The sequence below is a fragment of the Lissotriton vulgaris genome, unplaced genomic scaffold (assembly GCF_964263255.1).
Source record: "Lissotriton vulgaris unplaced genomic scaffold, aLisVul1.2 SCAFFOLD_292, whole genome shotgun sequence".
Classification (NCBI taxonomy): domain Eukaryota; kingdom Metazoa; phylum Chordata; class Amphibia; order Caudata; family Salamandridae; genus Lissotriton; species Lissotriton vulgaris.
This window is the reverse complement of record NW_028249215.1, coordinates 1,789,624-1,805,367: the sequence shown is the minus strand read 5'-3', so window position 1 is coordinate 1,805,367 and position 15,744 is coordinate 1,789,624. Positions and strand designations below refer to the sequence as shown.

Sequence of the window (15,744 nt, the reverse complement as noted above, 5' to 3'; positions counted from 1 at the left end):
GCCAATCGCTTAAACTTACGTAAATGCAAGGCCTATTGCATTGCAAATGCTTGTTTAACTTGGTAACACTGTCTGGGCATTGGTTGCACTTTATCAGTACCAGTTTAATACCTAAATATGGCAGTAAGCATCAGAAAGGTGACGAGTCCAGCTTTTCTAAGGGCTTTCACCTGCACAGCAACACGTCGCTTCATTTTTAGTAACTTTTGAACCGTTTGGACGGGGAACACATTTTTCTTTTGTTGAAATCTGCAGATTTTGCTGCACCTAATGGATTTTGTAGCAAATTCTGCAAATCTATAATTATGCGAAAATGGCCGTGGCAACACAATCGCATAATTTCAGCGACCCTGACTGTAGTATAGAAAATATGCTTTGAAAAAAGGTAACATCATAAAGGGCACATCATTGACAATGGATACATTTGAGTGTGTCCTCTCTTCATTAAGAGCTGGTGGTAAAAACACGAGTCGTGCTAGCATAGTAAACCACTGGGAACCGACCTTTAGAAATAAGAGCTTAAAGCAATGCAAGTTTCTCCATAAAAGAGAAGAAAATCGCATAGTCTTGAAACAGAGAACAATTGTGGACACTTAAGCAGCCAGTGCAATGGCCTGTGTTCGACCTCATGGTCACAGGTTCAAATCCCGATGGGTCCACTCAGCCTTTCATCCATTTGAGGTCGAAAAAATGAGTACCATTGAGTTGGGTAATAATAAACATGTGCTCTTTAGTTTGCACCGGACAATGCTTGCACTTGTAATTGTGAACAAAGGAATGCCAGGTCTGTATTGAAAAGTAAATGAAAATGTTGTTCCGTTGTCTAGCATTTTTAAACATTTAGATTTATTTACCCATGACTGGTTTCTGTGTATTTACAGAATGTCATATACTGAAGCTATTGATGTACTGAAGAAAGCTACAGATGCATTCAGATTTAAACCTGAGGTGGGTATCACTTTTGGACTCAAATGACTTTGGATGGACTGTGGTAGCTATGAACAACCTCATTCAGGGCTTTCATTGCTCTGACGTAAACAAAAGGTGACCCAATAAATGGTGATGCAATAGGTGGCTAGGTTAGTGTCCCTGCAGTGTGCATGGGTCTACAGTACCAGAAAAGAAAGAAGGATGATCTAGTGACCGAGCAGAGTGGTAGATCCTCCAGTATGTATGGTATATATGTCCAGAATACTTCATGAATTTGGAAATGTAAAAATTTGTGAAAGTGATAGAGGGTGGCATTCTACAACAAAACCTGTTAAGCCTAACCCATAGAAAAGATGACTGCCGCATCTACAGCTCTTAATATAAAAAGATCTTACACCATACTTTAGATTTCTGAATGCTGTAGCCAACTGTTGCAGGACACTGATTTGCACAAAATACCTCTTTTGTAATTCACTATTATATATTATGGAACCTGTCAATAATGTTAGTAAGTTGCACGGGCCTCACCCATAGTTTTGAGCCACCCACAAGGGGCACATAAGGCTATGCCACAATAACTAACATGATTGACTGCTCAGTGTCGCTTGATGCTACTGATCTATGAATGTGCCAGTGATGTGACCTCCTTCTCTAGTCAGTTGTCCATTGCACTAATCTTCCCCTTACTGTGCAAAGGGTGAACCCGATATGTAAACAAAGGCTTCTGCTCTGAGTTTAATTAAATCCAGCGCTCTGCTTCAGTGATATGATGGCCTAGCATACATGGGGTTGCAGCTAACTCAGCCACAACAGAATGTGTAAAGCTTACTGGCATTGGTGTGCAGGGGAAAGATATTTTGACGGAATCGGCATGTCACTAATTCTAGTGAAAAGAGCATCACTGACTTAAGAGCACTATGACCTCATAAGAAGGATAGGTTTGCAAGAGGCAGACTAGCCATACATTTGCAAGTTTGAATGGTAGATTTCCAGTGTTTTTTGTCTTCACCAACATAGGAATTTGGGAAACCACTAAGTTACAGTTTCTTCAGTGCCTGCAAGCACTTTTCTGTAATTTTGAACAAAAGCACTTAGACATAATGTGTTGCACTTCTTGTTGAAAAGAAAATAAGATTGCATATAGTTCCACTTTTTAGGTCTAGCCTAACAGACCGTGCAAGCTGCCTGATTGTGAAAGACGTATTCTGGGCTTACCAAGAACACAAAGGGACTTGGAGCCTGCCTGTGCGTACCGATGACTGGCTTTACTTGCTTTAATCGATGGCTATCCTTGTTTCAGACTGACCATCTTGTGTTTGTCCCTTCCATGGATCATAGCCTTTTTTCATCTCTTCCATTAGCTAGCTTTTGTGCTTCCTATATTCGCCTTTAGGGACAATTTTTTTCTTAAGCCCTCCATAAGAGTGCATGTGTTTTCAGCTGTCTTCCTTGTGTGCTTCTCTCAACCCACCTTCTCCTTGTTGCTTGCTCTCAACTCACTTCCTACCACTGCTGTCACTCACTCCCCTAACCTTTCCCCTCTTTTCTCCCCACAAGCCTTCCTTTTTCGATTTTCTTCAGGCCCAACAGCTGCATTTTGCTGCCAGGCCAGAGACCTAGCAATTAGCAATAAACTACAAAGAAGAGCGCGAGTCATTGAAAGAGCAGCAAACATCTCACATCCCAAGCAGTTCTCGGTTTCTGTTTTGTACTTGGTGAGCTGTTTGAGACTTTCCTTTGTAAATCAGTGGTCTTGATTATTGTGGAAATAAAAAAAAAGTTGGCAATAAAGAAAAGTCCATTAGCGATGAAAGAGAAAAATATGCCCAATCAATATCCCTCACAAGACTTTCCCAAGAGCAGAAAGCAATAAATGCCTCATGTAAAAATTACTAAAAGCAAAAACTGAAAATAGCTATTTGGTTCATTTGTCAACATCACAGTAAACATCTGCATGCCATTTCATCATTCATTATATGTGGAGTCCAAAACCTATCATACAAATGAGAAACTAAGTTTGTTGCCAAGTCAAGCATTACTCCACCATGAAGGGAAGCTTTCTGGCCATGAAGAGTCCAAATGTAAACACATTCTGAAGCTGATTGCAGGATTTTTACCCACATGAAAACTACTAGCATCCCCTCCTAATAATTGGCTCCAGTGGAATAACAGTGCACCCCAGAATGCATTGTGATTGGCTGTCACGAGTTTGAATCCCAGCAAGGCCTCTTTAGACCATTTCAATTTAACAATTGAGGGTGGGACGGCAGGGCCCACAGCGAAAATGTGTTAGTTGGGTCCATGATCAGTGCAAGAGCTGAGGAGAGCAGGGTGTAAATCCAGAGCCGAAACAATAAAGAGCCTCTTGTGCAGTAATTTGTGTGCATGTATATGTGCACATTTAGTTGTTAGTGTGTGACATTATGTCCCTGCCGAAAAAATGTGTAATTCCCCAAAAAGCTATACCTGGTGTGAAGGACCACCAAAAGTATATACGAGCACCTCGTAAAAGGGGTCTGTCTCAGTTGTGTCTGTGCTGGCATAATAATGGCCATTCAGGACTATTTTGGTCAATCATGGTCTAGTCGTAGCATAATGTCGGCCATTATTGGCGTACTAAGAGCATGAAAGACCTACTTTGAGCCATCCGGGACATAGTGGTGGCCACTCCTCACATAATAATGGCCATGACTGATATATTGTGCGCATCCTGGATATGTTGGTATCTCGGCACAGTGTTGGCATGATGGTGGGCATTATTGGCATTTTACAGCCATCATTGGTGTTATGGTTCGCCTCCACAATCTATAATTGTAATGCCTGGGCATTCTAAGCAGAAACTGTCCATGTGAGGCATTTATGCATACGAATAGTCAGTGAAAATGGTAAATTAATGTGTTGGGATTGAGTATTTCCCGACAATGAAAATTTATTTTTGAAGGCAACATTTATGTTTTTTCAGAAAAGATTTTTCTTCTGGAAACTGTAGTTTGTTGGCCCTAAATGGAAAGTGGTGTTTGATAGAAAACTGTGCATATTCAGAAACGTATGTGCTGATGCATACAAAAAAAGTGCAGTTCGAAAAAAAAGCAAAGCTGATAGTTAAACGATCATTCAAGCCGAGTTGGAGAGGCTTGCTGTTATCGTTCTGTCCTTCGCACATGATGCGTGGCTGGTATTTCATTTGTCATTTCATATTGATAAGCTTTTTCCTGGCATTTCTGTTGGTAACCTTTCCTGGAATGCTTGAGTGGCCAGTACTGATTGATAATGCTGCTGAGGGTGCGTATACTGTAATGTCACTTATGTGGTCACTCTGTTATATTTATCAAATGTGCTAGTAGCTCGGAAGGACTTTACTTGAGCAGAAGTAGCTCTCTAAACAGAAAAGGTTGGAGACCCCTGTTCTAGGCAGAGGTGAACTGGCAGCTCAAACAGACCACACATGTTTGTTTTAAATATACTATTCTTAGTGGGCAAGCCTTTGTCAGAGGTAGGGCTTGTTAAGATGTAGGTGTACAGACTCAACCGTGTTTAAAAGACACGTACAAATGTCTAGGGCGGGAGAGTGCCTGGTATTGGAGTGCATGGCAGGTTTGCTTTCCTTGAGTCAAATGTTTTATTTAAAATATGGTTTCAGCTTACTCATTATGCATGCCATATCTTTGACTTTGCTGGGTGAATTGCCTTTTAGTTGTAAGCGCTCAACCTTTTCTTGCATATGAACTGTTTTGGGAGCATTAATGAGCACGCGGTCCCGAGGTATTTTTGGAGGAACCCCGTAATTATCACACCGCTGGCTTAATGACAATATCTGTGCTGGGCGGAAACCTACGACCACATCGTTGTGTTGACAGACAGTAACAATCAAGCACGCACGAGCGCCACATCAAACGGGCCGTTCTGCGTGTGAGGCGAGCCCCGCTAATGCTGCTAATCTTTCTTGCAGTGGGGCTGCGATCTCCAGACTGAGCATGAAAGGCACCTGGTGAAGCACTGCGGAGGCGTGCCCGTCTTTGTTGTCGACTACCCCTTTGATCTCAAACCCTTTTATATGCGTGATAATGGAGAGAGCCCACAACATACGGTAAGTAAACAAACAAGATGGCTGCCGTGTTCATCCACTGCTTTTACATCTTCTGTGAGACGTCCATGAGAAATTGATACGTTTATGTTGCATACTCTATCTACAAAGTGATTCTAATAAGCTTACCTGTGTGCTAGTGCCCTTTTCCACAATCAGTATAAAAAAAACCTGAGCAAATAAGGTCTCCAGAAAGCAAATTATTTGTTTAACAATTCACAGAAATGTCAAAGAAAAGTTTTAGAAAGCTGAGGAAGGACTAGTCATACATGTGTCTGTGTGTACACGCATTGCTTTTTGTAATTAATTCTTCATTGAAGTTGTATAGAAACATTATAAAGATCTTTAAACGCTCCACTTAAAAAATACAGATTTTTTTAAGTAGCTTCCAGTAATCGAAAAAACTGGAAAAACAATCTCTCCACTGGTTTGCGTATACAAGTACCATACTACTTTAGTACAATCTATATTACTATATTAATATCCTGGACAGACGACTGGGGTATGCTCTCAGAAGATGTGTGCATGAATGCAGAGGGAGTGGTCAATCAGATTTTTCCATGTTTGACAACGGAACGTAGCCATTCCTTTTATCTTTAAGAAATATCATAAGGCAGTGGTTGGCTCACTTATCAATACTGAGTTGGACTATGGGAAAGCTTTATATACAAGCCAATCCGCATTGTGTTAAGCCTGTGGGCAGTCTAGAGCGCTGTTGCAGGGCTCGCTTCACTCTTAATGAGTGACCTGCATTGGCTCCCAGACAGTAGGTTTGTGTTTTTTTCTTCATTTGCCATTGGAGTGCTTTTAATAATGCTGTCCCCATCGAACCTCTGGCAGCTCAGATCAGATCCACAGCCTCCGTTCAGGGCTTCACTTTTGGTGCGTCAGAACATAAAATATCTCTATTCGCGAATGATGCTGTCCCCAAATAGTTGAGAGATGGGATGTGTCTGGATGCACGGAGTGCTCGGTGATCTCAACATAGAGTTAGTGGTCCTGAAAATTAGATTTAAACGAGGAGGGGTCGTAATTTGTCTGATCGGGCACTTCTTTTATTCAATACCCTACCTCACCATCTCTGCTACATGTCTAATTCCATGGATTTCTGAAAAGTAATTTATCTGATAAGCTTTGGGATTTGAAACTGTGTGTTCTTTGGGCCTTTTGACCCCTGCCACACAGTTTCACCCAATTTGGGGGCTACTTCTGAGGTTCGGCATACAGGCAGTGCCAGGCCTCTGCCCCAGCAACAGTCAATCAAATCCCTTTGAGATCTGGGGGCGGTTATCAGGCAGGCAACTTGCAGGCCTCAAGGGGCACTGATCTTCCCAGTCCTCCTCCCCTGCAGCATCAGCATCCAAACTGTTTTAGTTTGCCCTTAGTGGTACACGACTGCCACGTGGGAGGCAGGATTAAACATTTCCTCCAAGAGTGGCAAGCTAGTACTTCTGACGGCTGGGTCGTTCAGATCATTCAACAGGTTGTGCCCTTCTGTTCTTTCTGACCCTCTGTACCTTCTGCCCAAATCAGAGCGGCTTTCAGAGAAGCACCTGGCCATCTTGTTGCAAGAGGTGCAAGCTTTACTGTCCAAGGGGGGCTATAGAGAGGGTAATGAGCACGGAAATTGGTACTAGTTTGTTACTTCTGCTATTTCCTCATAACAAAGGAGCACCGAAGTTCCAACCTTTTTTAGATATTTGATCTCTGGATGTCTTCCTATGGATGGACAAATTCAGAATGCTCACACCGGCCAAGGTTCTTTCTACTCTGGATCGGGCAACTGGATAGTTGCCTTGGATCTGTAAGACACATACTTTCATTTGTCCCTCCTGCTGTCCCACAGATGTTACTTGTGCTTCAAGGTAGGCCAGAAGCATTTTCAGTTTGCCATTCACACCTTCGGCTTTATCCAACACCCCTCAGGTGTACATGAAAGTGAAGGCTGTAGTTGCCACACATCTTCAGAGGTCGGGGAAACAGGTCTTCCCCTTCTTCAGAACTGGCTGCTGAAAGTGGGCTCTCCAGAGTCAGTGGTAGACCACCTCCAGATGGCAGTAAACCTCTTGACATCACTGAGGTAAACAATCAACATGCTCAAGTCACACCTGACTCCTTCACAGAGGCTTTCTTTAATAGGAGTCATCTTGAATATGTTATGTGTCTCAATGAGAGTAGTTCTGAGGCTTTTTTTGATCTTCTGGCCACATGTATCAAGCTCGTCGACTATACCAGGTGGCATGTACAGGCTCTGCAGTGGAATCTGAAGTCTAAGTGAGACCAACACCAAGGAGACCTGTTGGATACCATCCATTTATCGGATGAAACTGCAACAGATCTGCAGTGGTAGACCCCTCTCCCGACCCCTCCCAGAGCTGAGGGTGGTGATGGATGAATAATTGCTGGGTTGGGCGGGTCATCAGGGAGAGGTGGCGATCAGACTTCTCTGGTTGAAACCAGACTTCATACTGATCTGTTAGAGTTGCTGGCCATTCTCTGCCTTTGAAAACCCTCCTACTGGCCATCAAAGGGAGGCTGGTACAGGTTCTTATGGACAACACCAATGACTTTTGGTACCACAGTAAGCAAGATAGAGCGAGATCCTCTGCCAAGAGGATCTACCCCTCTGAAGTTGGCTGGAGCATAAGGGCATCTGCCTGATCATGTGCCACCAGGCAGAATCTTTAACCCCTTCGATGCGCATGACAAGGTCAGCTCGTCATGGGTGTTACCTGCGCTGCGCGTGTGACGAGCTGACCTTGTCACGTAACGCGGGATTTTCAAAAACGCAGCGGGAAAACCGCTGGCGCGCATGCGGTTAAACATCACAGTGGATGAGCTCAGCCAACAGCACCTGGTGAGTCACAAACGCCCTTTACACTGCCAAGTGGCACAGACCATCTTCCACCATTGGGGAGATCAATGACTAGATCATTGCTATCATCGAGAATTTGCAATGTCAAACCTTTTGTGTGTTGGAGTTTTCAAGAAGGCTCTTTCTTCTAGACATATGCTGGCTAGAGTGAGTGTGATACTCCTCTATACCTTTCTGCCTTTCCTGACTCGAGTTCTGAAGATCAGGTACAACCATGCCCACGTCATCTTAGTGTCTCCAGATCGGGCCAGGATAGTATGGAAGTACAAACCTCTGGACATGAGCATTTTTTTCTCTGCTCAGACTACTGTTTCGGGAAGATCTTGTGTTGCAGCAAGAGGGCAGGGTTCTGTGTGATCTACACTTCTATGTTTTGCAATTGAGCAGCAGTTCACTTTGTTCGACTTACCTCTCAAGGTTTATAGATGGTATCCTTGCTGTGAGGTATCCTTCTACACTCACAGTATGAGGCAATAACATTTCTATGGTGAAGTCAGGGCTTGCTGTTGACATAAATGAAGGTTATCTGTTGGTCTTTCTACTTTTTTGTGTTTGCTGGACCAGCCATCTTTGATTAACTCACCAGGTGTGATGATCATGGAAGTTTTAAGCCACATTTTTCCTCCAAAACATTTTGTCATGCTACAGGAAGATCTGAGTTTGGTCCTCACTTTCCCAATGTGTACTCCCTTTGAACTGATACACAGCTGCTTGCAACATCTTTTGACTCTAAAGACGGTCTTCCTCATCATGATAATTTCAACTCCTGGTGTGAATGAACTCCATGCTCTCTAGGTGCAGCCACCGTACACCATGTTTTTCTCAGATAAACTGGTGTTGATGACCAGGGTGGCCTTTTTGCCAAAGGTTGTGACTCCTTTTGACCTTGCGCAATTTATCACCCTTCCAACGTTATTTGCTCCGCCTCACCGCTTGAAAGAGAGACTCCATTGACTGGTCCCCAGAAGAAACTTGTTTTTACATCAGTCGCAGCAAAAAAAATGTTCAGCTTTTTGTGGGGTTCTCTAGGGCAAAGAAGGGAAAGGCAGTGCAGAAAAACAGTTTGCCAGGGTGGGCAGTCCTCTGGATTAAATCCTGCTTTGCCTGTTCTTATCATCTGTCAAGCTGCAAGGTGGGTATCCGTGCACATTTCACCAAGCACTACTGCCTTGATAGTCAGGTCTTATGGGAAGGGCACTTTGCTTGTTTAGTCCTCCACAACCTTTTGATCTGGGAAAACTACACAGACCCTCCACCTTGAGAGGTACTACTTTGGTATCTATTCTAAAGTGAGGAATCAGTGTTTAAAAGTATCCATAAGACGAGCAAGTTACTTACCTTCATTGACAGTCTTTTTTGTGGGTACCCTAAGCTCAGAATCCTCATTGTCCTCCCACCTCCCATTTCTGTGAAGTGGTCCATTTACCATCTACAAATGTTCCAAATTAAAGATTTGCATATTGTTACTTCCACTTATTTTATGTTTCCTGTCTAAGGGCAAGGAAGTGGCCAACACAAAACAAAATGACGTCTCCACATATGGATGGCATCTGTATGTGGCTCCACTTCATCACTTCCGGGGTGAAACAGAGTTACTGTGGAGCCATGCGTTGCCACCTGCCAGCTCGTGGGAGCACTGCTGTGAATGCTTTCCAGATCTAGTCTGGGTCCCGAGGAATATTCTAAAGTTGAATAATCTACATATAGATAGAGTATCCACCAGAAAGAGCATTACTGGAGGTAAATAACTTGTTCTTGTGGGCAGTTCTCACCTACATCTGCATTTTACATTTGGGTGGACTTGACAGGGACAATCACTTCAAACTGACTGAGATGTTTGAGGTCATCTGTTAGCCACCTCTGCATCTTTCAATTGGATTGACCTGACAGTTGTGTTTACTCTTTATTTTAGATGTCATTGGCAAAGAGGGCCCAGAAATTCTTCAATATAAATTTCCCTAGAGTACATCTCTGTCTTTAGCAAGACTGAAAAACTGGAATTATTTACCAGTTTGGAAAAACACAGGGCCATCTCTTATTCCATAAAACCATCAATTACATTTGACTGCTGAGGAGGATCGAAAGTATCACAAATCTTTTGGATTTTCTTAGAAAAAAAGTTTGGAAAACTCATTCAAAATTACTGGGTCAAGAGTTGGAGTCTCTGGACAGTAATTGCACTTCTGTGGCATACAGTTCTGTGTTTTTCCACCAACACTGGCGACTAACACACAAACACAGTTTTACCGGGTCAAAAACAACATGCGCATTCCCATTGTGAACTGAATAGCTGCATAATCCCCATATCATAGCGTGATGTCCCATTTTGGTCAGACTCCATATTGTCCCATAGGGTCTTTCTACACTGTGCCGGGAATACAAAAATGGTTAATTTGAATTTCTGTCTGAGATTTTTAGATCTTGGAATTTCTGCATGTGTGTGTGGGTGTGCATCTTTTGCATTCTTGTTTGTATTGATCCAGGATTATATGTCTTATTCTAGACTGTTTATGATTGCAAATTACCATTGATCAAGTCCTCTAAATGTCATTCTTTTTGTAAGGTGGCAGCAGTAGATCTTCTAGTGCCTGGAATAGGGGAGCTTTTTGGCGGTAGCCTGAGAGAGGACCGGCTCAGCATTCTTCAAACACGCCTGGACAGGTACACCAGTGTTGGGTTTATTTCTTTTTGTGATTTTCTGTTTTTAGATCATTGCACCATTATTTCCAAACCAAAGAGGATTGAAGTTCTCATTCTTCTAGCCATGTGTGATACCATTTTGCTTTTACTGGATACCCTAATATGAAAACATAGTGAAACATCTGCAGGCAAAGTTTAGTATCTTATTGTATATTTCCTTGGATTGTCAGCATTTAATTGTTTTTCATTTTTCTTCACTCAAGCTTTAGCCCCTTCTGGGCAAAACAACGTTGATAATCTTGATATGCTTTAAGTAATTCACTTTCAGCAGAAAATCTGTGTAATTTGCAATGTAACGCATACGTGGATTAAGTCTCTTACAGTCCAGATAGATAATGCCTTTGTAGGCCATGTGCACAATTTAATACTAGTTCATTTCTTAACATTTATCTTCTGGATTATGAATACAGACCAATGGCTGTAGGAGAGTAGGGTCTGCTTTCCTATGGTCACCCCACTTTTTGCTTCACTGGTTTTCGACTTAATGTGGCTGTGGGCCTGATAATCAGACCCACAGCCCAGCTGCTCTCTCTCTAAATTCAATACAATGTACTTTAGGTACATTATCAATTGGATACTGGATCACCTTATGAGCCCCTGCACAGTGTACTATAGGTACCCAGGGCATAGGTGCACCCAAGGCCTACCAGGGGCTGCAGCATATCTTTTGCCACCCCTGGCTGGCCATTCAAATTGACGCAACTGGCTGATCACTCAGCTGGGGCAAGGTGGTGTAATCACCCCTTGCTTAGATATAGTATACCTATATCTAACCTTACGTCTGGACACATATACACCTATAAGACACTCCTATGGCAGGCCATAACAATACTGAAGGCAGAGTGCTTGGTTTTATGGGAGATGGTGCTCTAGCATGAGCTGAGCCTGTCTGCAGCTTTCGGAACCATGTCCTTATAGCTGTGCTAGGATATTGCAATACCATATACTCTTAAGTGCATTATGAACCTCCCGGTTAAATCCTAACTATGGTTTGGCTTTATCAAAACATGTCGAGTAAGGTGTCATACGATTTGGAATCCTACCCCCTCACCAGTCCTGGCGACCGGGGTAGCATTCCACCCTTCTAGAGGGAGAAGACCTGTTGTTCCTACTATTCCCGGTTAAAGTTAACCAGATCCTCAGCATCACAAAATGGATGCTGCTACCACAGACACAAGTCTGACCTCCTGCTGCTGGGAGTCCTTCCAGCGAGGGAGGCTTAGACAATAGGTTTCCTGCCTTGGGAGGTGCCAGCACCACCCCAGACAGGACTTTGTGTATTGGGACAGGGAGGGCTGAAAGGATTGAGACACTGCCTGGGGCACACAAGGTGTCGCATGCATAGGCCAGTTCAAACCGGTGCTGGGGCACTCCAGCCCCAGCTCTGGCGCGAAACTGGACAAAGGGAAAGAGGTGTAACCGCCCCCTTCCCTGGTCCCACCCATAGGAGGGACCTAGCAGGTAATCCAGCCCCTAAGATTGGTATATAGGTAGGAGCTGAGTCTAGAGACTTTAGATTATCCTGACTGAAACTTTGAAACGAAACTCTGGACCTTCATCACTCTACTTTGGAAGAAGACGACTGAAGGATCTCCCTTGTGGTCAAGGAGTGACCACCCTGCACTAGCAGGCACCATCCAGCGATCAACGACTTGCTTTGCCGCCGCCTCCCGCCAGAGCCCGAGCCCAGAGCCTGACAAGAACCGGATTCCCAGACATCCAACAGCCCAATCCACAGTCCCTGCAAAGCTGAGACCCGTGGAGGCGACGAGAGACGTGGGACCGGCCATCTTGAAAAGTCTGCAACCTTCTAACTGTGCATCCCCCGAGGCCTCCTCGAAGCTGTGCATTGGGGATTGAGAAGCCCCAGCCCGAGCAGCATCTGCACCAAAGATCAGCCCTGCACACTCCACGAGTTCTGCGTGGGGCCCTTAAGCATTTTCCTGCTCAACGCGTCTGCCCGGTCACTTGCCCGTTGGCTAGTGGCCATCTTGGCGACGATTCTGTGAAACTACACCGCTGGTCTGGTTGCTCCAGACTGGCCCTTGCTTCCCTCAAAAGATGCAGCACCTCAGACCTTGCTGGTCTGAGTAAGAAGCCTACATCGATTCCTTCGTGGGTTGCCTTTGCCATGGCTTGTTGACTCCAGTCTTGAAGCCGACACCGCCGACAGCGAGAGCCTTCGTGGGACAGTCCGTGCCTGCCTCCTGGTCGTTGTCGATGCCTCCTGGTCCACTTGGCTGCAGAGACAAGCTTCCCATCAGCACCTGATTGCAACGCAACATCACCTGGTTCCATCCTGGTCACTGGCTAGTGACCCAGACTCTGTCCCCTCTGCTTTCAGGTCCTCTACATCTTCGATCCACCATTGGATCCACCCGGACTCTTCTCTTCTGGCTGCCTGCAGCATCTTTTCTCCAAGGCTCCATAGATCTCCACAACGAACCCCGACACACTTTGGGACCTATGCACCCACTTCCTGTGGGTTAGGTAGCGCGAGTACTACGGTGCTCCTGTAAAGGGTTACACTCCTAGTGTCCTAGTTTCAAGTGGTTAAGTTCTAGTCCAGTCATAAGACTCCCAAAACTTTAACTTTCCATTTTTACGCACCCATTGACTTCTATACGTGCACTCGTGTGCCTTTAGACTCTGCACACGCATCCCGTGAGCCTCCTGCTCCCTAACCATTGTTAGTCCAGTGTAGCCCCAGCGATTCCCAAAGCCCTAGGCCTTACCATTGTTTGTGACGTGGTACTTATACCACTTTTTTAATATATGGTTTAGCGGGCCACCCGGCCCTATCCATAATTGTGCAACTTTTGTCTATTCTATTAAGTTACTTGTTTTGCGCTTGTGCTTCTGTGCTCATAAAGAGTTCAGCGGATTTGTTTAGAATCTGTGTGGTGTCCTTTCATTTGGTATTAAAGGGATTGCATATGGTAAAACAGCTGGCTTCACATGCCCTCTTGAGTTTAGCCTAAGACTGCTTTGTCCATGCTACCCCTAGGATAGCTGGTCTATAAGGTTGACTTTACAACCATCACCATAAGGGTTGTCTAGACTGGTGTAAGGTGCTCACTAGAATAGTGAACATCATATACCAGGCCAACTTCTCACAATGGCTTTTCTACATTAATTTGAAAAAGTGGATTGAGGTTGCTTGTTGTTGCACATCTTCTCTTCTCCACATGCTGACGAGTGGGTCGAGGTGCATCAATCTGCTTCTCATGTCAGTTCATTTTTTGGTTTCCATATAACAGAATTCTGATGTTGTTACTAAACAGCCCTCTTGGCCAAATAGGGCTCTATGTGGCTTTCCCCAACTATGGAGTACACTCTAGCCTGGCTTCTACTCGAAAGACGAATCTTAGAAAATGCTCACCCCATCTTGCTACTCTCCACCAAATTTGAATCCTTCTTATTAGCCAGACACATTTTCAAAAACCCTGCTAACTTTAGACACAAAACTGAAAGTCTCAAAAAAACATTCTAACTTGGTTTCCCTTTGGAATAACTCATCATTCAAGATTAACGGCATTCCACTTAATTGGAAATCTTGGTCTTCCAAAGGGATCCATTTTCTGTCACGATTAGGTCTAATAAATCACGCACTTTCCTTCAGAGAATTACAGTTGCAGTTCAACCTTGACAATATGGACTTTTACGATTTTCTTAAACTTAAATCTTGTATTTCTAAGGCCAATCCACCCTCCCAGAATCCACCCCTTCCTAATCTAATTGCCGTTGCTAACAATTGGGGCCATTATGGGCCGTATTACACATATGGCGCATTTGCCTTGATTGTGCCAGGCACAATCACGAAAAATGCGCCACATTAGGGTGAATGCGCTGCCCTGGGGGCAGTGCATTCTTGTGAAAAACAGAGCGACTGCTTTGAAGCGGCTCCTTGTTTTCACAGTGCAGGCGGCAACCCACATGCACGTTCAAAGGAGATTAGATCCCCTTGCGGGAGGGTGCAGTCATTGACTGCACCCACCTAGAAGGCGATGTCTGGGGGTCCATGGGAACCCCTTTCTCCCACCAGAGAGCTGCAATCAGGGGGCACACTGACAGTGAACCACCTTTTAGGTGGCACACTGTCAGTGCGCCTCCCCGGATAGCTTTTTTGCCTCAGCGCCCGCGTCTGTAATATGGCATGGGCGCAGAAGCAAAGGGATTCGCCATGCCCCCCCCCCCCTCATGTAAATGAGGGAACACCAACTTGAGGAAGCGGCAGCCCCTTCTGTAATACCAAAGTGCCCAGGGGGTGCACAAAGCAGTCGTAAACACCCGCTGAACCCACCCCCGGGGCACTTCAATAATAAGGCCTCTGGTCTCACAATACTATAAACATTTACAGTCCACCTCCACACGTCTAAACCTAGATATGCAGGCAAAATGGAACCAAGACATTCCAATATCCCAGGAGACTTGGAACTTAATTTGGAAATCGGTCGTTTCACCTGAAATCATCCCAGCACTCTCTCAAACCAAGTTCTGGCTTTTACATAGAATGTTTTGGACCCCATCTCGTCAACATAAAGTTGGCCTTAAAGAGGACCCAAACTGTTGGAATTGTAATAATGATACTGGAGATTTACCTCAGTTACCCTATTTCTGCAGTGCTGTTAGGACGTTTGGGGACAGTGTGTTCAGATTTCTCTCATCACTATTTGGGGTTTGGATTAAATGAGATTTCCACGCTATCATTATGGGATTACTTGATCCTCACATAACCTCCAATTATGATGCTTTACTTCTACATATTTTATAGGTAGCAGCTTGTAGATTCATCCTTAGCAATTGGAAAAATACTGCAGCCACATCATTCAAATCCTGGCTGAACTGGGTTGCACATATAGGAGGCGGAGACAATATTGCTTTAGAACATTCTCCTTGGAAGTCACAACATAGAGCCTTATGGGGAACATCGACACCTTCTTTGCTGCCAATAAACCTCCATGAATCCTCATGCCAAATGTATTGACTACTCCCCTCTACACTTATCATACTAAAACTTACAAGCTTGCCCTAAAGATGACATAATCACAGTGCATTCTTATCCTCCTTGCTACTACCACCCTGCGACATCTTAAAATTGTGAGCCATTGTTCATATATATTGTTTTCATACTGTCCTTTTGTTTGCTTTTCTG

At 44.3% G+C, this 15,744-nt stretch overlaps 1 protein-coding gene across 1 annotated transcript in view; it reads left to right on the top strand.

Moving 5' to 3' along the window:
- The window catches only part of NARS2 (asparaginyl-tRNA synthetase 2, mitochondrial), a 198,660-nt gene that overhangs the window by 32,328 nt on the left and 150,588 nt on the right, over positions 1-15,744 (top strand). The window contains exons 4-6 of the mRNA XM_086950286.1: positions 882-948; positions 4,880-5,017; positions 10,453-10,550. Of these exons, the coding sequence (XP_086806412.1) occupies positions 882-948; positions 4,880-5,017; positions 10,453-10,550 (303 nt within the window). The remainder of the gene's footprint in view (positions 1-881; positions 949-4,879; positions 5,018-10,452; positions 10,551-15,744) is intronic.